Source organism: Sturnira hondurensis, unplaced genomic scaffold (assembly GCF_014824575.4).
Source record: "Sturnira hondurensis isolate 20B ecotype Veracruz unplaced genomic scaffold, ASM1482457v3 Scaffold0002638, whole genome shotgun sequence".
NCBI classification, from domain to species: domain Eukaryota; kingdom Metazoa; phylum Chordata; class Mammalia; order Chiroptera; family Phyllostomidae; genus Sturnira; species Sturnira hondurensis.
The window spans coordinates 8,553,910-8,578,683 of NW_028075269.1; the positions used below are offsets into that span (position 1 = coordinate 8,553,910).

The 24,774-nt window shown below is 40.3% G+C and overlaps 1 protein-coding gene across 1 annotated transcript in view; it reads right to left on the minus strand.

Annotated features, from left to right (window-relative positions):
• The window catches only part of DCDC1 (doublecortin domain containing 1), a 380,146-nt gene that overhangs the window by 33,338 nt on the left and 322,034 nt on the right, over positions 1-24,774 (minus strand). The window contains exons 20-28 of the mRNA XM_037040449.1: positions 24,252-24,433; positions 21,003-21,101; positions 16,971-17,070; positions 14,981-15,116; positions 13,247-13,406; positions 9,563-9,721; positions 8,039-8,239; positions 2,847-2,940; positions 505-672 (exon numbers count right to left, since the gene is read on the minus strand). Of these exons, the coding sequence (XP_036896344.1) occupies positions 505-672; positions 2,847-2,940; positions 8,039-8,239; positions 9,563-9,721; positions 13,247-13,406; positions 14,981-15,116; positions 16,971-17,070; positions 21,003-21,101; positions 24,252-24,433 (1,299 nt within the window). The remainder of the gene's footprint in view (positions 1-504; positions 673-2,846; positions 2,941-8,038; positions 8,240-9,562; positions 9,722-13,246; positions 13,407-14,980; positions 15,117-16,970; positions 17,071-21,002; positions 21,102-24,251; positions 24,434-24,774) is intronic.

The following is a 24,774-nucleotide window of genomic DNA, read 5'->3' on the forward strand; positions in this document are numbered from 1 at the left end:
ACTATGGGTCACTATGGGTCAGTATCTCAGGTATTTGCAAAGTATGAAGCAAGTGATTCTTCACTAATAAAAAAATGAAAGGGCCAAACTTGAGAAATTATTTTCTTTACCAATTAAGAACATATTTATGCTTAGGCCTATGCATAGTATAATTTAATTTAGCTGAAGTCACTTATGCCCATCTGCATGTTAGCATGCTTTCTGGAGTGGAGTGACTGCTAGAGTGGCAGGCACACCTGTGGGAAGGTGATGGGTGACCATCCTCCCTCATGCGTGTTCTGGTGAACTGATGATGAACCAAAGATGGTGCTGGTGATGGGGAGCCATGGAAACAATGCAAGTAGAGAGTAATATCAATACTGCCTCATTCTTTCCTAAACAGAACCCCAGAGTCTATGTTATTTCATTCACAAATCAGCGTTTTATACAAAACAATTTCTTGCTTTATCAAATTACCCCATTTAAAAATTTTTCTTTTATCCTCAGTAGGAAGGAACCACTTACTGCTTGATCAATGTCTTCTCTAAACACAGAGGATGTACAAATCCCAGCATGATTCGCTGCTGTGATTTCCTTATCCAGTGCAGTGCTATGAAAGGCCATAAAAGCTTTCGTAGGTTCAACGTAATTCCACTTTTGGTTGGAAGCCCCATTGTTGTAGGGATTATATTTCTTTAAAAAAGAGACAGACAAAATCTGGAGTCAAATGGGAGAGCTTATGATTTGGTTATAACAGCCATAGGGTCATAAGATATGGCCCATAAGATATGTAAATTTGGGTCCTAAGATATGTAAATTTGGTAACTGCACTAGGTTTGGGGTTTTTGTTTTTGTTTTGACTTAACAATATTCCTTGGATCTTTTTTGAACATTTTTAAGCATATATACTATTTGATCCTACAGATAGTTTATTTTACCACTCTCCCAAAATTAAAATGTAAATTCTCAAATTGTCCTTACTATAAACAAAAAAGCAATGAAGAATTATACAGATAAATCTTTATATATATCTATAAGTTCTTTATAATAAACTCCCCAAGTACAATTGTGGATTTGAAAAAACAATCATTTAAAATATTGTGATATATCATATAAAGCTTTATTATATCCACATACTTTCTAGAAAGGTAATTTAATTTACACTTCTACCAATAGTATATGAAATGGCCTCTTTTCCTCATACTCTTGCCAAAACATCATCAATTTAGTAAATGAAAAGTAATACTTTGTTGATATTTTAACTTACATTTTAGTGGTTATCAAGGAGGTTTTTAAAAAATGTGAACACATTCAGTTTTATATGTAATAGAAACAGCATATTTATTCAACTTATATAACTTGGCTCAAGCTTAAGCAAAGAAATACGTAATTTCCGTTTCAGAGACTTTAAACCAGTAGATTGGTTCCAACTAAACCTATCATGACACCTGAAGGAACTTTATAATGGATAACACTTACTTTACCAGGAGAGATTGATAGTAAAGAGGAAAATAAATGAGCCTTAAGAATTGATTTAATAGGTCAGACAATGGCGCATCCCTCAGAGATATGAAAACAAAGACTATATTTCAAGGAACAGGGAGGGGGTCTAGTAACATTAACCTAACGTGCCTCATTTTTATTAATTTGCATGAACTTTAATATTTTCTCACAAACTGATTGCTTCAAGAAATAAAAATAAAATACCAGCCACAACAACAACAACAAGTCTTGAAAGGTAATACAAATTACTGTGGGACCAAACTCATTTCTTATAAAGTGGAAACCTTAAGGGAAAACATCCATATCTATAATTTTATGAAACTGATTAAGGTACTAAATTTGCATCTGCATGAGGTTTTTATCTCGCTGCCAACGAGGCACCTGACAGGGAAGAATGTGATGCTATATATATTGTGTCTCCTAGAACAAATTTTAAGCCCATATTTATCATCAGGATAGAAGACTTAATTAAGCTTTGATATTTGTCCAGATTGCTATGTCCCAATTTTGGCTTCAGGACCTGCTAAGCAAGTTGCCTCATTGCTATTAAAAACATGGAATAAAACAAATGTTCCTTGGAGACAATATATTCTGTTCCACAAAAAGATGGTAAATATGGCAGAGGATACAGAAAGTAACTACAAAGCAGGGATGTTCTTAAACTTTCTCTCTTCCTAACAAGAAAAAAAAACACATAAACACGTATACAATTAGGAGTGTCTTTGGTTATAGGTAAGTAAGGATGACAGACAAACATGAAAAAAGAGCTCTCAGGTGTTTGCCTAAAACTCAAATGAAGGCAGACTTGTTTGGAGTCTCCAAAAATTGTTTGGCTGTTGTAAGCATTGCAAAGGTATGTAAAAGGTGTATTTCAAATGACTATGTGTGTCTTAGAACTCATACTGTTGGCTTCACATCCTTTAGGAAGACCCCTCTGACCATGTTCTTTGCCTCCAGTTGCCAGGCAAAAGGGGCTTTGCATAGGTTCTGATCACTGAACCGAAAACACGCGGTGCATCTGCAGCCATCCATAGACTGCGCCCACCACTGACACTGTGAGCTGCGTGAACGCTAGTGGGACAATTGTTCATGCTTGCCATAGGAACCGATTTAAGTAACAAGCATAGCTTCTGACATGCAGCAAGCCCACAACCACCATCTGTTGGCTTAAGCTAAATTAAGAGCTACAGGAACATGCTCACTTTGAAATCTAAGCAGACTATTGTAAATATTTTAGCCGTGGCATTCAAGATAAGAGTTCTATGACATCCAGTTTCTTTTTCCACAATAAGGAGGCATGGGGCTTTGCTTGCATTTAACTAAATAAAGGGCTATGACGACTCTTTAGCCTATGTATGCCTTACCTGAACAACCACTGGATAGCCACAGACATCGTTTCTTGTCTTGGTCATAGATGCTGCCAGCACAAGATCTGGGTTCCTCACCAAGTGAAAGGTCCTTGGGAAGACAGGATCAGGCACATTACAAAGTAGCGTCATGATCAGCTTAGAGCTCCCCCCGGTGCCACTTACTAGTGTGTTACTTCTTGTCTCCATACATGTTCTGTGACAATGGATGTGAATGTTTTAAGCATTTCTCCCATTTCTACAGTAAGCACGACCTTGAGCTTTCTCATAGAGCGTGCTGGAAGGACACTGCAGGAGCGGGGGGCTCGCCCACTCTTTCTGGCTGCTGCATGGCATCCGTGGTCGGGAGTGGGGTAGCCAGTGATGCTCTGCCCAGCCAGGTGCCCAGACTGTGTGGTCCCTCAGCACCTTCATAGCCCTGAGCTGGCCTCATGATCATCTGCTTGTGGCTGTCTCGACAAAGATCCTGCAAGTCCCAGGCCTTCTGCCACACCAGTACCCCCATTCCCTTAACATGTGTATGTACCCCGCAACCAGGGGTGCCCCCACATACGTTCCAGAGGGCTGCTTCTAGCTGGCCCAGCCACCAAAGACCAGGTCTGGTGAGGAAAACCAGCAAATATGTTTGCCATCCAATGGGTTGCAACCATATCTTTTTCAGTGAGTTTGAATTCCAGCCTTGGAGAGGGGCCCCAGCCCAAGTCTGTCCTTTCTTGCACAGTCTCCCTCAGCCTTGGGGTATCATATAGAATTTATGTATTTTTAAAATATTCAGTAATTATTCTTTTATCATTGTTTAATAATTATACTAAACTTCCCCTGTTTAAATCGCTGTATGACTCTGTCTCCAGGTAGTACCCAGACTAACATACTCTCCTCACCCATTTGATGGCTGTGCATGGCTCTGTGTCGGTGTAATTGAGAACATGGATTCTGGAGCCACAATGCCTAAGTTTGAATCCTGGGTTCACCTTTCAATAGCTCTGTGGCTCTGCTTAACAAATCTGTGCCTTAGTGTCCTCATCAGCAAAATGGGATAATAAAATACTATCCCTGGGACTATTGTGGGAATTAAATGAGTTAATGCATATAAATTGATACAATATTATCTGTTACATAGTACTTAGTATTAGCTACTATTACGAATGGTTGTGAAGTTTTTAAAATAGATTTATCTCAGTCTTTTTTTTCTAAAGGAGCTTTCCCTAAAAATCCAAGACACATAGTGAATATATTCACATGATTTTATATTGCAGCTAACATAAGGCCTCCTTGACTAAAAAACAAAATGAAAATTATTCAGCTTAAACCCTCAAATTTTTCCTTGCATCACTTAAAAGGAAAAAATGAACCAAATATTCAAGGCTTTGTCTGTATGGAAAAAGCCAATCAGTTCTTTCCACCTGTGAACACAGTTCCATCACAGACCAGCAGTGGCATTCCTGCTGTGGACACGTGACTCCTCCTGGATCTGAGGGTCAATAATGTGGGAGTGGAGAGAAAGAGAGTGGGTGGGAGGGGATCTGCTATAAAAGCAATATTTTTTTTTCTTTCAAGACTGGAAAAATTCCAGATATTGAATTCAAATCTCTGAACATAAGGCAATATATTCCCAGTGTAAAGAATTTACAAAGTATTGAGAAATATAGCAAAACTGTAACAGAACTATAAACATTCCTCTGACTTCAACAAGATAATCACTGTTAATCTGAGAGTCCATTTCTTCTTTCTATGGTTAGTTAATGAAGTGTCATTTTAAATCTGAAGTGGGCATTCAATTCTATCAAATGCCTTTTTAGCATTTACAAATACCATACATGGCAAGAGAGCTGCTCTTCTGAACTGGTCCCCTCTGCAGCCTCAGCATGTAACACTTTGCACCTTGCATTCTTATTGGCACTCAGTACTATTCAAAGGAATGACTGAGTGTATATTTCTATAGTGACCCATTGAGATGCCAAGATTAGTTACCTAGCTACCTCTGTTTTTGCTCACTAGGATGGCCAGACTAGACATAGCAACTTCCCCAGGCTTCAGTGCCATGTGCAGTCATCATGGTGTCTTTCCTTTTCCTTTTCGAATGGTGCAGTCGACTGGCACCCACCCACAGCACAAGGCTTGCATTCTGCAGGAAGCTTGAGCTTGCAGCCTTCCACATAAACACCCCCATGTGCCAAACAGTGAAGTGATAAATTACTCCGTGTCCAGGGATAGCCGGCATGATACCACTGCCCCTTCCATTAACCTGAGATATGAATGCATACAGTCACTTACTCTCCTTGAGCCTCAGTTTACCTAGCTTTGGGATCATGTAACTAGGACTAAAACATTTTTATGATTGCTTTCAGCTCCAACTTCCATGATACTGTATTTCCCCCTCTATAACTTTGAGTACTGTTGAGGGGATTTTCATCCCTGAGAGTTTTTTCATATTCTCTCATATTTCCCTTAGAGGCCAACTGATTAATTCAGATAATGCCATAGTGGAAAATGGCAGATGCCAGATTATCTCAAAAGTTGATACGGACCATTCTTCTGTGGGGCTGGAAACCAAGCGCGTATGTTTTTGGCAACTTCCTGATGCCCTTCAGTGCCCCCTTGGTCATTTCTTGCCCATCCCGCCTAGATGATGTGTTATCCCAGCAAGGCCTGAATGACAGGCCTAAGGGCAGATGATTCTCAGCACGGTGGTAGCCACTTCAATGCTGCCTGTGAGCTGCTGTGCCTACACTGTAATGCAAACTCTGAGTGGGCACTTGCCTTCCCTAAACTTACTGCCTGGGCGAAATAAGGAGGATCAAAAGACTGCGGTCTGTACAAACAAATTTACTGCCGGTTCTGCTTCACAGTGCAATCCAAGATCCCCCAGGCCTCACCAGTCAATCAGAACAAATGGGTTTCAATATCCAATTACATGAAAGAAAACAAAGTGAAAAGCCAAAGGAAAATGTGGAAGAAAGCTCAAAATTACCCTCTATGCAGACACACTTCTGCCACAGGACATAAATTCCTCTGCATCGTGCCTACAAGTCATCATCAAGACTTCTGCAAACCTTCTGCCAATGTGTTAGTGGGGGTCTCTGGGTGGTGGTCCAGATGCTTGTGAGCAAGCCCTGCTCCACTCCCCCTTCCCCTCACTGCTCCACCTCTTCTCTGCAGACTGAAGTTTCTGATGGGGGAGTGTCAATCAATACCATCATCTCCTACCAACTGTTGTTTCCTTCTATAGCTTGACCTGGGGAAGCCTCAAGAAGGCAAAGTTGTAGAGGGTTTTGAAAAGCAGAAGGACATTGGGAGAGGCCATTCTCCTCTTTTATGTTACACGTGGATAGAGTTTTCCAAAGCAGTGCTGGTTATATACAGTCCAGTGTTTCAGACTTTGAGGCAAACCTCTCTTTCCATTTTCACTTAAATAGCCTTCTCTTCCTCCTGCTTCCTCCATGATACTCAGGGTGAAAAACAAAACTAGTGACAGACACTCAGGAGGGCCCAGAAATTGCCCTCTCTTCCAATGATCAAGCGATTCTGAGTTAAACTCATCATGCTTGGCTTTTTCCTGCCTTCGGGCCACTTCTCATTCCCCATGTGTGTTCACCCCAGCTCACCGGCCATGCCTGAATCTCCACTGGAGCTCAAGCGTGACTTCTACAATGACCCAGAAAGCCGAGGCCGTGAGATGCGCCGCTCAAATCTAGAAAGGCGGAGAAGGGGTAGGTAGCACTGGCTCTATAGGGGCAGGGATATTTATCTGTTTTGTTCTTTGCTAAAGTACTAGCACCTAAAACAAAGCTGAATGAATGCATTCTGGTCCCACATAGCAAGCCATTTGCAGGGACAAAAGCGTGCTTCGTAGCTCCTCGCTGCAAAGACAGCTTAGCTAGCTAGGATGAATGGAGCCAAGGAACACACTCACCAGGTCTGCCTGTGTGTTGGCTTTTCAGACCTTTCTAAAACAAGCCCAGCAAGTATTCCTTGCTGGCAGCTCTGCTCATCTCAGACAGTGAGCAGATGAAGGCTAGCTCCTTCCCTACCCACGCTGGGCCCACTGCTGTGCCTGCTGAAGCTTATGCAATCTCTCTGGGCAGTGATTCCTACGCCTTTTGTAGCACATACCTTTTGAAAACCCAATGAAAATCACAGCTCCTTTTCAGAAAAAAAATGTATTGCAAAGATACACAAACACAAATTTTATACAGCATTTCAAAAGATTGCAGAGGCCCCTGGAGACCCACCATATCACTGCACTAATGGTGGATCTGAAGCAAACCAATCTAAAAACCAAGGAGTTATTTTCTTTCTTGTGGAGGAAATGTTCAAACATTCACAAAAACAGGGAGAAATGTGGGAGAAACCACCAAGGACCCAAGAGCAGTCAACATTCTGTAATTCTTGTTCCATCCATTCCCCACTCAACTCTAAATTGTTTTTGCTTTTACTAGATTACTTTAAAGCAAACCTGAGATACCTCTTAATTTTTCTACAAATACTATATATATATGTATTCAAGTGATAAGCACTTTTCTTTTTTTCTAACATAACCATTAAACCATTATGCCCAGTAAAATTAACAAGACTTCCTTTATATATGTGGTACACAGACTGCTTTAAATTTCCTCCGATTGTCTCAGAAATAAACATCTCACAGTGGCTGGCTTGCATCTGGATTCAAACAAGGGCCACCCATTAGATTGGTTAGATGCGTCCGTAAAGGTAAGAATCTGTTTTCACTATGTGAGTGGAAGCCATATCGGTTTGGTTATTTGATGGCAGGAGAGGAGGTAGGTCATGCATGTGGGGAGAGGCAGGAGATTGAGGGATGAAAAGCAATTTTTTTTTAAATGAGGACTTCTTAGAATTCTTACTAGATCCCTTCAAATCATAAAAATGAAGTTAGGTGAGAGTCCAGTTTTCTCTTGACCTCAATGGCCAGTTAAAACTATAAACCTAGGAAGTCAGATTTCACATTTCTTTTCTCAATCAATAGTGGATAATTTGTGTATAGACTATTAAGCATTTACATTTGCTCTCACTCTCTTTCTCTTCCTTGAGTAGGAAAAAATTATTGGCTATGTTAAATTGAAAATCCAAAGTCCTCATATATACACCAGCCTGCTGTGTGAAGACCATGCCAAATCTCTTAAACCTCATTCACTTTTTCATATGTTAACGCCCAAATATAATGGGCTCACCTGCTGTCTTCCTTGTGTATCCAGCGCTGGAGGCTGTCATTGGCTTTTTTCTCCACCAAAACCACTTCCATGCCTGAACGCAGGTCGGGACCTTGCACCCCCAAGACTAGCTGAGGAGAGGCATAGCTTATAATCTGCCCATCTCTGTATTCAAATTGCTGGTTGCAAAGCTTGTGCAATTTACTCCGCTTCGGAGAAAGACTGAGATAGAGAAAAATCCCATTAGGTGCAGAAAAATGTCCCGTGTGTTTGATGCACTGGAGATTGCAAGTTTTGTTGGCAGGAGACCCATCGTGAACCAGATTCACTTACAATGGTGAGTCATTATCATCGGGACAGCAGAATGCTGTTTGCACTGCCAAGCTGATGTAGAAAGTAGAATTCTGAGTTTCTTTTGTAACATAAATGTTTATCCAAGAGAATATGAGAAACTCATCAGCAAAGAAAAAAGACATTCAGTTGAAGAGATAGTTTACTTAGAGAAAAAAAGAAGTTGGAAAAGAGGGAACATGTATTGTAAAATCAAAACTAAGAAAAATAAAGGAGTTCTGTTTAAAACATTATTGTTTCTATCCTCTGTCTACATAATCCCTGGCAAATAGAATAATACTCTCCAAGTTCGTCAGTTTTTTAACAACTCAATATCATCATAGAAAATAATCACTAAAATTAATTTAAAGGAATCCCTTACTAAGGATCTTAAGCAATTAAGCAAGCTTATTAAACATTCTAAACATCACAACGCATTGGCAATTAATTTATAAACACCTATTAATTTATAAACACCCTACTGTGCACACAGATTAATGCTAAATGTCAAAGTGTCAAAACTGTGTAATACATAGAGGTTGCTGTAATACTAAAGCAAAGGTTTAAGGATTATAGAACAACACAGAGCACTATAGATACCTGTCATTTCACTGGACATTGACTAGAAAAAAAATTAAATAAAAAAAAAAGAAATTGGCCCTTGCTGGTGTGGCTCAGTGGACTGATCCCCGACCTGAGAACCAAAGGGTCATGGGTTCCGTTCTCAGTCAGGGCACATGCCTGGGTTGTGGGCCAGGTCCCCAGTAGGGGGCGTGCAAGAGACAACCACATGTTGAGGCTTCTCTCCCTCTCTTTCTCCCTCCATTCTCCAATCTAAAAATAAATAAATAAAATCTGAAAAAAAAGAAATTGCATTTTACTAATTTCTTAAAGACATCAGGGCATGTTATATGTTTATTCATAAGTTCATTTACGCATTTATTCAACAAATATATAAGCTCTGTGCTAAGTTCTCAGGAGGCAAAGCTAGATGAGCTTTAACAGAAAAAACACACCAGTATAAAAAAAATTACATTACATAGCTAAGGTGAGAAGAACTTTCCCATCGGTACTTGCAAATACTTCAGTCAAAAACACAAAAAGATGTAAATGCACACGTGGATGTAAATAGCAGCGAACAGTAATGCAAACCTCAGGTGAGGAATTCTTAGACCGTCTAGAAATCTCTAACTGGAACTCGCTGCACCTTTTTACCTGGATTTCCTCTGTGGTTCCACGTCTTCAAAGGGCTTTTCCTCCATTTTCTTTGGAGAACTGTCGCCTTCATCAAGGCCAGGAGAAGTCTCCTGCCAGGCATACCTGGCACGTGCGTGACAAGCCTTCATTCGGAGATGGGCTCTCGCATGGGAATCTCTAGCAAGGTTCAGAAACAAAAGCCAATCTAAGAATTTTGATTTTTGCTCACAGAGTTTTCTCTGAAGGACATTGGCAGGTCTGTAAATCAGATCTCCATAATGATGCCTAATACTGCAAATCCATACCCTACTAATACATAATTTAGATCTTTTAATATACAATCACAAGTGAAGTCCCTCAATCACATAATAAACGGCATTTATCTTTGTTAGAATCACTCAGAAAAGCAATGGGGTCATATATTTTATTTCTGAAACTGTAAGATCAAGACTGCTCAGTAGTTGAAGAAATTCGTAGTGAGCATGGAACAAGACCCCTTGTAGCTGTCCCGCCCACACAGCACACTGCGTCTGGACCAGTGCAGCCTCGATTGCTGGGTCTCACAGAGTTTATTCACGAGACAATGGTAAAGGAATCTTAATTCACTTAACTTTCCCTCTCAATAGAGAAACCTAGGGAGACTCAAATAACATTGTCACATGGGTGCCAGCTTTTTAAGATTTTATTTATTTATTTTTAGAGGGGAAGGGAAGAAGAGAGGGAGAAGGACATATCAATGTATGGTTGCTTCTTGCGAGTCCCCTTCTGGGAACTGGCCTGCAACCCAGGCATGTGTCCTGACTGGGAATTGAACCACAATCGTGTGGTTTGCAGGCCCACGCTCAATCCACTGAGCTAAACCAGCCAGGAGGTGCCAGCTTTTGATAGAGAATAATGTACTAAAACACTCTGAGTAAATGGTCAGCACTGGAACAACTGTACCAGCCGGCCGGCTTATTAGGATGAAAATGTGCACAGGAGCATAGTGACCGCTCAGATCTGTATACGAGTGCCAAGTTCCAGGCCCCCGTCTAGGGCACTTTTGCCTTCTGTGGGATCATGACATGATAGCGGAACTACTCTGCTGAAGGCAGGGGAAATATGCAGGCAGAGCAGCAAGCATATTTCAGTGCTCTAAAAGTGCGCGCGCGTAAATCGAGTTCTCTGGGGGAGGCTGTGATCAGCGAGGGCTGGCGGTAATTTGAAGTAACTGTAAGTGATACCCAATTACCAAAATCTTCAGAGGCAGTTCCAGCGTGAGCAGAGCACCACACACTTTTCCAGTGTAACAGAAGTATCACATGTGGATACCAAATTGGTGGGTAACCACGGCCTTACTCAGAACTTCAGCACAAGCGGCTTCTCAAATGAAAAACCTCAGTGACTGTTTAAAAAAACAACAGTGCCATCTTGTGTTGAAAATTAAACAACAGCAAAAAAAAAAAAAAAAAACCCAGCTTTCCCATGAAGTCCATTTCTTTGAGGACAAGAGAAGGGGAAAAGAGTCATTTTTAGTTTTAACATCGTGTAAACAATATTCTTCCTCCAAATCCAGATGTTTCATTTTCTAACTTGGAATTTATCCATATGCTCTTGGGTTTCCAGACAAATGGAGTCCAGTCAAGTCGATTTTCAAACAGCCATTTAAAAATCCATCTTGCTTGATTCATTCGTTTATTCATGCATTCATAAAGGTTATTATCCATTAGTTAGTTATTCATTTATTTAACATTGACCACATGATAGATGCAGATTTCTAAGTGATAAACAACACAGATAAATTAGCAGAGTTCATGGATTATAACAGAAAGAAGAGAGATTAAGTGAGTAAATAAACCAGGTAATTGCCATAAGTGGAATAAAACAGAATGCTGTGACACAAATTAATTGGCTGGGGTGGGGTCTACTCTAGTAATGGAACCACAATAGGCTCTCCAGAGAGATGATGTTGGGGTTGAGGCCTGGACAATAGGAAGGAGACAGCCATGTAAGGATCTGGAGGGAGAGCATTCCAGGCAGGGAAAAGAATGAATGGAAGGGCTCTGAAGCCAGAATATGATCGTCTCATTTGAGGAACAGAGACACTGGTATGACAGGTATGCAGTGAGTGAAGAGAAGTGAGAAAGTCAAGAGACGTGAGAAAGGTTGTAGAAGAAGAAGCTTAAGGTGCAGCCAGGGCCTGCTTGTAATGCCGTGAGGAAAAGAGAAAGTGCCCTGCCCCACCCCAAAGTACCATGCTTTGAAAGCCTTGTCCTCCACAGAGCATCCAAGCAGAGGTTAGGGCTCCCAGAGTTTCTTTTTCATTGTGCTTCTTCCTTTTTTTATTTCATCAGAAGTCCATTCAGAGAACCCGGCTAGCCAAAGAATTCTTTCCGGATGTATGTTTTAGTCTCTCGCTTTACAGGTGTCCCTTCTGAAATCACCCTACTTCCCAAATACATGAAACTGCCCCAAAAAACATGTCTAGGAGAGTCCAGGGCAACTTTAGAATGACTTTCTAATGTAGGACAATCTAGAATCAAGTCATCAGAAATGGTTCAAAGAACTAACAAAAGAGACAACCCAGTGGGCTAATGACGGTGAGCTTTGAATATTTTAAGGACTTCTAAGTAGAAGAGAAATAAAGCATAGTACAGAGATACAGATGAAATCATAGGATGGAGGTGCTTTAAATAATTATTTCAATGTTAACACGGACTGCCTTGCGAAACGGTGATCTCCTATTACCAGGAGTATTGGTAATACTCCTATTACCAGGAGTATTCAGGGACAGATTCCCTCCACAGGGCCTGCCTGGGCTGTGCAGGAGGTTCTTGGGTCGTGTTTTGAGTGACTCAATCGTTTTTACCTCAAGTATTCCAAGCCTTGAAGGAACCTATGAAGCAGAACACTGTGAATCTTTGCTCTCAAAGATGTTCTTTATTTTTTCTTAGTTTCTGTTTTGGAAAAAATAACTCAAAGACTAAAAAACACATTTTTTAGAAGAATGAAAGGGGGTATTGGGAAAGCCTGTGGTCAGTTTCCTAACCACTGAGAGAGGGCCCATCGAGGTCAAATCACTCTCTCTGAGAAGGACCTTCTGACGCCTCTGTCAGTGTCAGGACATAGGACCAGACGAGTACTCATCAAAATGTGGGATTTCCTTCCTAAAATGAAAGTTGATGTTCTTATAACTAAGAATAAAATTGTCTGCATAGGTAGCCAGTAAAGAACCTGTACAGAAAGGATCGTGTTTTAGAAACATCACTGTCCATAGATGGAACTTCGGGTGAGTCGGAAGAAGGCGATTATGGGGGTCAAGACCAATCAGACAGCTGTTCTGCAGATCCAGGATGTTAGCTCCACATTACCATGTCCCCAGCTTGAAACTACATGAGGGAAGAAGCGTTTCTCAAGGCCACATTTATGGAAGCAAAACATGATGGATTCTTCAAGTTAATATCTGCAATTCTAGGAGTCCGGTCTTGAAAAAATAGAAACATCATAGCAAAGTCACTGAAAGGAGTCCGTTGTGATGGTTGAACACTGAAGCCCCAGCTCCGTCCTTCTTCCAGGAAACTAATTAAATACCAGCCCTTCACCGGACACTTGTCTCACCAACTTGGCATGGCTTCGCTGTGTGGGCTCTGTGAGGTTAATCAAGCTAATGAGCTGAGTTTAAATACGAGGCAGGTAGCTTTTCTGGCCACACTGATTACTTACAGAATTTTGCTGGAGGCACTTTCCATTGTGAAAGCATTTTTTTGCATTTGCTTTTCCTCTGGTTCTATAATTTGCTTCCCTTCTTCAAAAGTTGCTACAGGTCTACACACAGCAAGCCTGGCTCCAGACACAATGTCACTTTGGATTCCTAAAACAAGAGCTGAAGAGAAATGCACAAATTGCAAGAGCAGCTTAGTTAGAACTTCAGAGAGCGAGGAACTTGTAAATGCATGCTAAAATAAAAATGCAGAATATTTCTAGCTACTCAGAATAAGAGCACAGCCTAAGAGTAACTGATACTTGCTTTTAAAATGAACATGTTGGATTTCACTTAAGTTTGTAGATTCTCTTCTCTCAAGATATTCAGTCAAAAATACTAAGCTTTTCCAATAATAACTTATTGTAAATTCTAACTATTTAAATCAGCTACATTATTTAGACGTATGTCTCTAAATCATTCTCTAATGAGTCCCAAACTCCTCAATGACAGTCCCCAGTGCTTTGAAAGACACATGCAAAGCTGTACAGTGCCCAATATATGTAATAGGGTAATGTTATGGACTGTATTAATAGTTCTCCCTTTTTTTGCCATTCTATATATAAAATCTTTGTCCTGGTGCCTGAGGCAGCCTTAGGGAAAAGAGGAAGACCATGAGGAGATGAGACATGTTACAAAAGGAAAGCAAAAGTACAAAGAGAGTGCTGACTTTCAAGCAGAGCACAAGACAATGGCTGTGCGAGTCAGGGTAGAACTGATGTACTCTGGGATCTTTACAGATGCCTTTAGCTCCCATTTAGCAAATCAAAGCTTTAACTTGTTCTCAGGGTTGACCTGGAGAAAACCTGCTATTTCTGGGTCTGAGTGGATTTGAGGCAGGAGACAGAGGAAGGCAGAAATGCAGTATAGGCACCATGCCTGCCCTACAGGCTTCACTATGGGTATTTTAGCTACCTGAAGGAAACACTGTGGACACTGCTGATTTTCAGGACACAGTCACAAGTCCCCTTTCAATCATCTTCACCATGCCACTAAAGTCTGAACCTGGAAGTGGTTTCTGGGAGGAGCAGCCATGACCCAGGATTTGCTGAGAGCCATATAGGGACACTTCCCTGAACAGGTTGCCAAACAAAGGTCAAGGGGTAGGAAACACTTACGGAGATGGCTACCCAGCAGTAAGCAGGCTTCAGAGGGCAAGGGGTCCAGAGGAGAGGTTGGGGCAGGCGGGGAGCGGCACCCACCCAAAGCGTTGTCAGAGCCACAAGAGTGGAACACATCACCCAGCCACGGACTCCAGCAGCAGGGCCCAGACGCAAGAGGGCCTGTACCCCAAGTGCCTTCCTTCTGTCCTAGGGAGGAACTAAAGTGGGACTGGAAACTGGAAGATCTAAGAGCCCCCACGGCCCCCTACAAGGGGGCTATTTAAATTAATGCATGGGACAAAATTTAAACTTCAGTGAACATTTGTGTTTCCTTGATGGGAGTGCATGGGCTGTATGAAGAAGACCCAATTTGTTAAAGGCAAAATAAATTATGTTTTCTTGGTACAACCAAAATGTAGTGTGAATTAAAAGATGCGGCTCTGTTAAATATAAAAACTAGTCTAAAGCACTAAACATCAAGAGGCAAAAATGAAACATGACCTGTTTGAGCGAACAGGTTTTTTTTTTTAAAGTGGTATCATCAGGTGTTTTATTTTGGTTGTATATATTAAGGTAAATAATCATAGTGCTTACCCTCAATCTTACGTGCACTGCAGAAGGTCTGAATTTTAGAAACATCTGATGCTAAGTTCCTCAGGAAGATTTGCTTCTTCTGATGAGCAACAGACACATCAGGGCTGATCCACTGCTCTCCACATGAAACATACACCTGTCAAAGCAATGACCCTCTGACCCCATGGGCGATCGTTCACAGCAGCATCACTTGGAATAGCCAAGGCTAAAAACAATCACAACTTCCTAGGAGGTGACCAATTAAACCGTGCCCCCATGGACTAATACTGGATTCATACATGGATTAAAAAGACATGAACTATTGATAAATGCAACAACTTCCATGGATCTCAAGAGTGTGTGTGAAAAAGTACTTCTCCATACTATCTTTGCAATCTTTTGTAAATCTACAATTATTTTGAAATAAAAAGTGTTTTAAAATAATTTTTAAAGGAAGGAGAAAAAAGAAGATAAGAAGGAAGAAATGAAGGAGGGAGGGAAGTAGCCAGGGCGAGGAGTGGAAGGGTAGGTGGGTATAAAACAGGGGTTTGCAAAACTATGACTGAACAGAAACCAAGCTCCCACCATATTGTCAGAACTCAGTCCAGGCTCTGAATGTGAAGACCCTGTGAGGGTCTCAGACAGAACTATCAATGACCAGTATCAGAGGCAGCCTAACTGAGTGGAGTCTATTGTGCTTGGAGACGGGCAGGTCTTGTTTTGAAGTCTAATGCTATGTATATAATTTGATGTAGTGCTCATCAACTGTGTTAGTTTAGAAAGAATTTAAAGTAGATACATTTAAAGACAGGTGGATGAAGCCACCAGGGCAAAAAAGTATGAGTGTAGGAGGATCCAATGGAGCCAGGAATGGCTTATAAAATCCTGTATTTTTGCCAGACATGAACTTGTCACTGCTTTGAGCAGCTGACCTGAAGTTAGAAACATGAACAGTTAGGTGATTATGTCCATAAGAGAAAAAAGGAATCTGTTGTTCAAAAAGAAAATTTGGGGAAAGTTTTTCCTGAGTCCTCATGCAAAGTATGTGCATAATGACCAGTGAGAGGCCTCAGAAAAGGCAGCACTGAGTTCCTTTTTTTCACTTACTGACTCTTTCTTCCTTTAAAGAATAATGTACTTATTGAAGGACATTTGTGAAATACATATAAGCAAAAAGAAGAGAAAGTATTACCCATAGTCTCAGTATCTAGAAATATCCACATTAACATTTTGGTGCATGCACTATAAATTCATTTATACCACTGATTGTCAAACTTTTGCTGTAAAAGTTCAGATAGTTCATATTTACAGACCATATGGTGTCTGCTGAATCTCTGCCTCTGTACAGCAAACACAATCACAGGCAGCATGTAAATGAACGGGCATGACTGTGTGCCAATAAAACTTTATTTAAAAACAGGCAGCTGGCCAGATTTGGGGCTCAAAGAATTTCAGGCATCGGTCAAGGCAGGTTTTCTTTTCAAATATGATACCTGCAATTTAATACATGGGAGACAAGGCTGGGCTACTAACGTCCTTCATAGCCTTCTCCAGCTACCCAAATAGAGTGTGTGAGAATCTAGATATACTTTTTGTCTGAAAGGGTGACGTTATTATTAAGTAGTAGATCATTAAACAACTACCTTTTGAAGGCCCTGAAAGGAGAAGAGCAGCTACTGCTTTTAAAGTGGGATGGAAATCACAAGTGGTTAACAATTTGGTCTTCCCCAGCTTCCCCCTTCATTTACAGAATGAGAACCTCCATCTCATAGGGCTGTGACGAGCATTAAGTGGGTTGATTCATATGCGGCCCTGAAAGTCACGCCTGACACATAGTTAGAGAGCTCTCAACAGTTAGCTACCAGTATCACTCTCTGATGGTGGCCGCGTTAGGATAATTCTGAGAAAAAAAGTAAGAGGAAGAAGGGTAAATGTTTGAGGTCTTATATTTTAAAACATGTTAAATGTTGTTCATATGTTAATGTTTCCAGTTTCTCATTCATGTCTTTACCAGTTCATCTCTTTGAAGGTCTTTTAGGGTAAACAGTTCCTTCCCCTTTTCATCGAACAGTCTCCGAGCTGCAGAAGGTAACTTTAAAACTTCAGTACACCTGTAACAGGAGACAAAGAAATTGACCTGGCCTACAGATGGCTTCCAGCAGAGAAGGGAGAATAAAAGAAATCAAGGGCCTGAATCATTACCGACGACTCTCCTTCACGGGGCCCGCGTGTCAAGGGCAGGGCGCTGGAGTCCCTCAGACCCCTCTTGAGTCTTCTTCCCCCTTTCTAAGCTGTGGGATGTGGCCATTACTCAAACTGGCCAAAATCTCTTACTTTCCAGGTTTGTTGTGAGGACAACTAGCTAATTTTTAAAAAGTGCTTAGTATAGTGTTAGACATGATCATTAAACAGGTAGACACATCACTTTTGACTTCTTATGTCTCAATATGCCCCACACTTTCCCATTTTCTTGTTCTCCCTTTTACCTAAAACAGCCTCCTTAGAAGTTCTACCCTTTCTCCAAAGCCTCAAAAATCACACTCATCACCAAACAGTTCCTCATCTCCCTTATCCGGAAGTGATTTTTATAGCCCTTTAATGTCCTCTGAAATAAGGATTTTTTGCTTGGTTAAACACTGAACCAGTGGTTTTTCCCCCCAAACAAGCACTGAGCCAGCCCTGTGGATATCAAGATGAATGATCAGTTTCCCTGTTTCCTGAGGAGACCCCTCCCTAGTCACGGGGAGAGACAGGCCAGCAACTGAAGTATAATATGAAGTAGTGGGCGCTGTTATGGGCACCTGGCCAGGATCCTGTGAGAAGACAGAGGAAAAATGATGAATTCCTCCGGGGGACCCTTGTCTACAGCAGTAGCGTTTGGGTTGGGCTTTGATGAATGGCTAGGCATTCATCAAAAAGGGTTAGGACCTAGAGAAGTTTTTATGGCTGGAGCTGAGCATATGGACTGGAAGAGGAGCCAGATGAAGTCGGAAAAGAAAACAGGAACTGATGGAAAGCATTTAGGTCACCAAATTAGTGAACTTGCCTCTATCCCATAAACAGCAGGAAGTCGTTGAAGGTACCCGAGCAGAGTGTGGTGTTCTCAGATCTGCTTTTTAGAAAGTCACCTGTCAGAGAGGTGAAAGATGGGTGGAAGTGGCAGAGGCTGGAATCTATATGGCTGGCTTAGGCTAGAGGAAAAGGGGTGGAACCCTGGGGAGGAGGAAACAGAGCCAAAGGGGAGTGATGGGGCTTTTCTAAAGAATGCTGTCGGGGTGACCCTGCCATTGGAAGGAGGAGAGTGAAAGGTTCCTGCTAAATATATTTTATATTAGAATGCTCTGTCTACAGCAAATGAAACAGAAGGGATGTTACACGCATCGGGAAGATAATTAGGCCTCCATTTCTCTGAGAGATCTTAGAGGGAAACAAGCCAGTGGGAACTAACTTTCTGCTTCTCATGTCACAGGTCTGGAAGCTGGTGGACCAAGGAGGACTGGGCTGAGCTTCCCATCTGCAGGAGTTGGTGGGACGGGAGTAGGAAGGCCTGTAAGAGGGTGGAGCTCCAGTCACAAGATTGGCTCGATTCTCTCTGGGCATCAACCAAAGACCCAACTTCATTCCTTCTACTTTCCCCAAATCAGTATCTTTCGGGTCCAAGCAGTTCCAGCCTGACCCAAGGAGAGTGACATCATCAGCTCTGCTCCCCTTCAGATTTTCTTAGAAGAATGTTTGGACTATGGGAGCATACTGTTTTGGGACACTAGAAGGTGGTTGATGAATCTTTTTTTCCTTCCTATTTTCAAACCCTAGTTTTAACAGTGCTGGATTTGATTGGCTCATGTCGGTGGGTTGAAGAGTCTGGGAATAAGCTGTTTCTCTGTATTTCTCTAGCTAGTTCACATGTCAGCCAATATAAATGGGAGGAGGAGAGGAAAAAAATGGCTCTTGAGTGGCTGATAAGGAAGGTGGACTGTGGAGTCAGACTGCCTGGGTTCAAATCCGAGCCCTGCCATGCGCCAGCTGCATAACCGTGGAGAAGTCACTAACTCCTCTGAGCCTCATTTTCCCCTTTAGTAAAAGACAGATACAGTAGCACTGAACGAATAGGGATATTTTACAGATTAAATGTGTGATGCCTCTAAAGCGCACTCATGTAAAAATCGACAACACTGTAAAATGGACAAAGCACTGCAAGCATTTCATGTCTACTCTCTCAGTTAATCCTCATTTCTGTGAGGGCCATTTTACTGATGAGGAAACAGCCTGGAGAGAAAGTTCTTTGTCCAAGGTCATATAACTAGTAAGAAAGACAGCTAAAACTGAAACCTGCATTTCTTTGCGTCTTTCACTACCTCATATGACTATCTGAGGGGCCATCATGAGAGAAGAAGAAGATATTCGATCTACAAAGCGAGCAGATAGGCTGGGATGCTGAGCAAGCAGTCCAGGACTTCTCTGTTCCGTGCAGGCAAAGGCCTGAGGAATCAAGTCCTCTGCATCTCACAACAGGAGCTAGGATGGGCAGTCACATGGCCTGCTCCGATTTACAGAGTCCAGAAAAGCAGTCTTCTCTCTCTCTCTGCTTTCTCAGACTGGGGTGGAGGAGGGGCATCGGATGGTACCAGCCCCTGAGGCTGTATTTCTACACCACCCAGGATACCCTGAGAGCAAAGGGCAGGAGAAAAGGTTGGGGGTGCATTTCCAGGTCTGTGGATACCCTGCCTTCCCCCAATCACCTGTGAGGACCCCCTCTCCCCAGGAGTCCCACCGCGTTGTCCCAGTTACTTAAAGCAATAACAAAATGTAGAAAAAGCTGTGGGTATGTGCTTTCTTCTTTATCTTCTTGCTTTCTATCTATTTTTTTATCACTTATATCCTCTCCTCTCCATGTGGCTTTTCCTGACGGCTACGCTTCGTGAGGTTGTCTCTCCTTCCTGGTTATAGATCAAGTGATCCTTTGATCATTTCCAAGTCTGCACAATTAAAACTGCCCTTTCTGACTGGGTAAGCAAACTCTCTTCCCAACAAATCAGGAGTTTCCTGACAGCAAGGTACATCTTGCCCTTAAAAATATATATATATATCTTGTAGAATATCTAAGACTGGTTGGTGCACATGATATGAACTCAACAGATATTGGCAAGAATCAAATTCTTTCCTGCCTTCCTCTTAGTTCTTTGTTCAACTATCCTGTTTAACAGAGAGGAAAAGAACCTGAGAAAGGCAGTGCTTTGCTGAAGTTGTCCAGCAGGCTAATGGCAAGGCTGAGATGAAAACCAATTCCCCTTACCCTTAACCCAATAGTCTTTCCAATACCCTATGTTTCCTGCAACATTGGGTATCAACGAAGAGGTTCTATATTATTATTTTTAAAGGGGCTGTTATGCTATTAGATCTTTCTCAGGCTTTGTAAATGGAAGAACCAACAACAATAAAAAAAGACCCTCAAATTTGTTTTGTGTGAATTATTAAATAATTAAAGGGTAGCATAATTTCTTTTAAATTCTGTGAGATTGCCTCCTCATATTCAACAAGATATATTCTGCAAAAAAGTCTATACTGAGTGCTCTACTTTGAACAGTTATCAAATTCTATGGGAATGATTTTTGTTTTGGTAGGAATATATTGCTCAAAAATAAAAATTATAACATTTCACAAATGAGATATATGTTACTACCATAGAAAAATTGATTCAAAGTAAGTTTACTAGGTTGCCCTCAGTTTGGTAAATATAAACCAAACAAATGTGCTATAAATGTATAAAATATATTTTTTTAAATGGAAATAATTTATATTTACAAAGTTGGTAGTTCAGAAACTACGGGGAACTGCCTTGGAATTTTGGGGATAATGTATTCATTGCCATGGGCATCATGAACTCACCTAGTTGATGTATTTCACAGATCAAAGACTTTAGAATTATTATACACACAACTATTTTCTTATGTAGGTACATATGCATTTTGTGCTCTGCATTATACATAATCACTCAGGCATTTGAACGGAGAATATCTTCGCATTTGGGACAGTGACTCTTTACCTCTCCAAAAGTTGATGAAATTCAGTCTGGTTTGTTTCTGTTTCAGAATGTTTAGTAACATAGTTTTTCACATTCTCTTTCATTTCTGTGTCAACGGTTCTGAAACAAATGATGTAGAACTTCATTAATATGTCAGTATGTATTGCCAATGATCTGTCAGCTTGTTTAAACATGTAAAAAAAATTGCAGTTTTAATTTATCATAATTTTCCCTAACATAATCTGTCTTTGAAAAATAGGGTTTCAAAACTATCACAATGAAATATTAAACTTCAATGATATTTATACTATGAGCAATTTATATAAGCAAATAAATTTTCAAAATTGTAACTCTCTTTTATTAATGCTGAGCACTCCAAGAAATGAATTTATCACATTTAAAGAAAATGTGGAGATGAAATTTATTTTTGTCTGGGATGGTTTATTCATATATTATTCATATGCATATGTTGATTCATATATAATTCATATATTACAGGCAATCAGTCCAAACCTAAAAGTTATTAAGCTAAAAAATACATAATAATAATCATAGAAAAAGGATGCTTACTTAGAATATATATCTCTTCAAACTTTCAAGTTAGGAAGCTATTCTGTGTATTTTTTAAATCTCTACATTTTATTAAGTGAAAGAAATAGTGGCCAAATATAATTGTTACCTCATTAATTTATTAAAACTATAATCAAATAAAATTAACTGTTAATTAATTTATTCATTTCATAAGCATTGATTTAGGGCTACTGTATTCTCTAAATCATGTCGTGAATAAAGTGACTGAACGCTTGTCTGACCAGGACACACTGTCCATGGTCACACCATAGCAGACAGCACAGATATGGTGAATAACACATCCTGATTCTCTGTCTCCAGAATGGAGACATAAGCCCATAAAGAGTGGCAGGAGCTCTGGTACCGGAAAGCAAAGAGGTTCACAGAAGTGGCAGCTATGTCAGGGATGGCGAGGAAAGTGTCAAGTTCAGAGTCAACATCTAGTAATAAACTCCAAACTTATGCTCAAAAGACCTTTTATTATCGAGGCAGCTGTGAAGTGCGGGGGACTGGAGGGCACGTAAAAGTAAAAATTGGGGAGAGGTATTGATAAGAGACGCAGATAGAGAAATTAGCAGGGACTGGTCAGAGGGGGCCCTAAAAGGAGCTTGAGTGAATCCAGGGATTATAACTTACTAGTAACTTTCTCATTAAAACTATGTAAAATACAGCTTTAAATTAAGTCTTTCCTTTTTTAATTCTGTAAAATATCACTTGCAAAACTTTCTTTGTCTAACTTTGCTTACAGTTCTGAGAGATAAAATTTACCTGTGACACAGAAATCACGACTATCTCAATTTACATAAATTTGATAGCCATTTTCAAGACTACTTGACAAGATTTTCTTACTCACTAAGAGAACCATCAACTAAGCAACAAAAAAATGTCATTTGATTTTCCTTTGGCTTTGTGGATGGAGGAATCACCCACAACAACCAAAGCCTGTCAAACAGTCAAGAATGCATGATGAAATAATAAAGGATGGTATGCTACCAAAGAAGGGTTTGGTTAAAATGGATCCGTATTTCATCATTCAAGGCTGATTTTGCTTGTAAAGACACTACAGAATCCACCCCTCTTTCTTCTTTTAAGTAAGTTTCAGGTTGATACAAGCTATTTCCCCCTACTTGTCATTTGCCTGTATTTATTCTGGAAGAGAAGATACCCAACTTGGATATGTTAAAAGTAGCACAGCAAGGCTTCCACCGTGCGAGACTCTGGTTGCCATTCCTACAGAACACAGTGTGAACACAGCCTCCCTGCAATGTCAGCCGTGTCTCTTTCCATTTAAACTCTCTGTTACCAGGACACACCCAGCTCTTGGGGGGGGGGGGGGCATCTATATTGATGATCCCGTAGAAAACTTTCTGAACCAGCCAAGAAAAATTAAACCACATTCAGTAGAGTTTTAGAGTCAAGTGTACACCAGTGTGATTTAATTATTTGGGAATAATTAATTCATGTTGTGAACAAAGTGAACATTTGATTAACCAGGACACACTGTTCCATGAGCACAGACAGCAGAGGATTGTACATACTCTTGGCTACAATATCTGACCAAATGAACAAATCCCTGAAATTATGCTTGGACTACCTTATTGAACCATGCATTTAAAAAACATTAATGAGAAGAGACAAAATCTCTATGTAACTTTGAGCCACAGTTAAAGATACAGAATAAGAAAAAACAAATGTAGGAAGGGGCTGAAATTATTTGTTAAGTTGGCGTGCTACAAAGTCATATCGAACTTTAAGGGCTCTACCCTCACATTTTACATCTAGCAGAATGAGCTAATTATGAAATGTATGCGTCAAAGATTTCAATTTCAGGCTTGACTTTGCTTTGGAGATTAATTTTTTACTTTATCATCTTTACAAGGCAGTTCAGTGGACAGCCGATCTGAATGTTACTCGTTGTTCAGCGATGTATGAAGTGTATTTAATCAATTTGAAGAAAGTTATATTAAACTATTATCAGCAGCCTCAAATATTCTAAACATCTCAGAGGGAAGGTCAAGAGGTAATATCACTGCTAATCATACGAGAAACGATGTGTTTAACTCATTCTTTATATCGGAGCTTTGCACAGATCTGATTCCTTTTGTCATGAAATACAGTGAAAACTAGCAGGTGGTTTTTCTCCAATGCTGGAGAAAGCTTGGTTATTTGGGAATATTTTATCCAAATCTCGTAATGTAAGCAAAGGTGACGACCGATGCCTTTCTACAATGATGAAGTCAAGGATATAAAATTATATAAAGTTGTATTTTGAGAGCTACATTTATCTGTGAACTATGCCAAAGATATAAACATAAATAATTCTGTATAATAATGACTTTAGTAAGGAATTGTGAAATTATATTTAAGAAGCAACTTATGAGCTCAGTCATGTCAAAATACACTAACAAAAATGAAAAGTGTTAATTCAAAATAGACACTGATATAAAACTTTTTTCAGAACTACACATTTCTAACTCATTATTCTATCCCATGCCTAGCCTAAGTCAAGAGTTCGAATATTTTCGGATATAGAAACTAGATGAATCTTAGTATCTATCTTTATCTCCAAATATCAACATGGGAGCCCTTTACAAAAATAAACACAGGATTCTCTCAGGGAAACATCTATAACGTAGAAGACAAAAATCTGTAGAAATCAGATGGTGCATTTAATGAGAAAAATGAGCACGCTGTTCTCACCGCATTTTCCGTCCAGGTGAGGAGTCTGGACTGATTATAACAAGGGCTTTGCTTTTATTCTTGTCTCCGTTCCTCAAAACTCTGAGCCTCACAGGGACAAACTGCCCCGGTGACGTACGGGTGGGTTTCTTCATGGAGGGACTGTTTGGGACAAGCATTCCTTCTATCGGCCAATCAAACTCCTTCAGAAAGAAATGACAAAAAACATGGTCAATAAATAAGAGTTACTTCTCAATGTAACACAAATGTAACACACTGCTCATACTTTTAATCTTTCCTTCATCCATCAAACATGTATTGGCACCTAACATATTCCAGACCAGTCTAGTTAATGTTTTATTTGAATAAAGAAGAAGGATCGTAATTTTTTAAGTGTAGGTAAAACCTGTGTTGTGCTACGACATGGAAGATCTATTCCCTTTCAGAGAAATATCATTCTAGGAAAATAGAACTGAATCAACTCTGTTCATATGTGAAATATCTTTAATATGAGGAAATTAAGAAGGTCTGAAAAGTGGTTTTA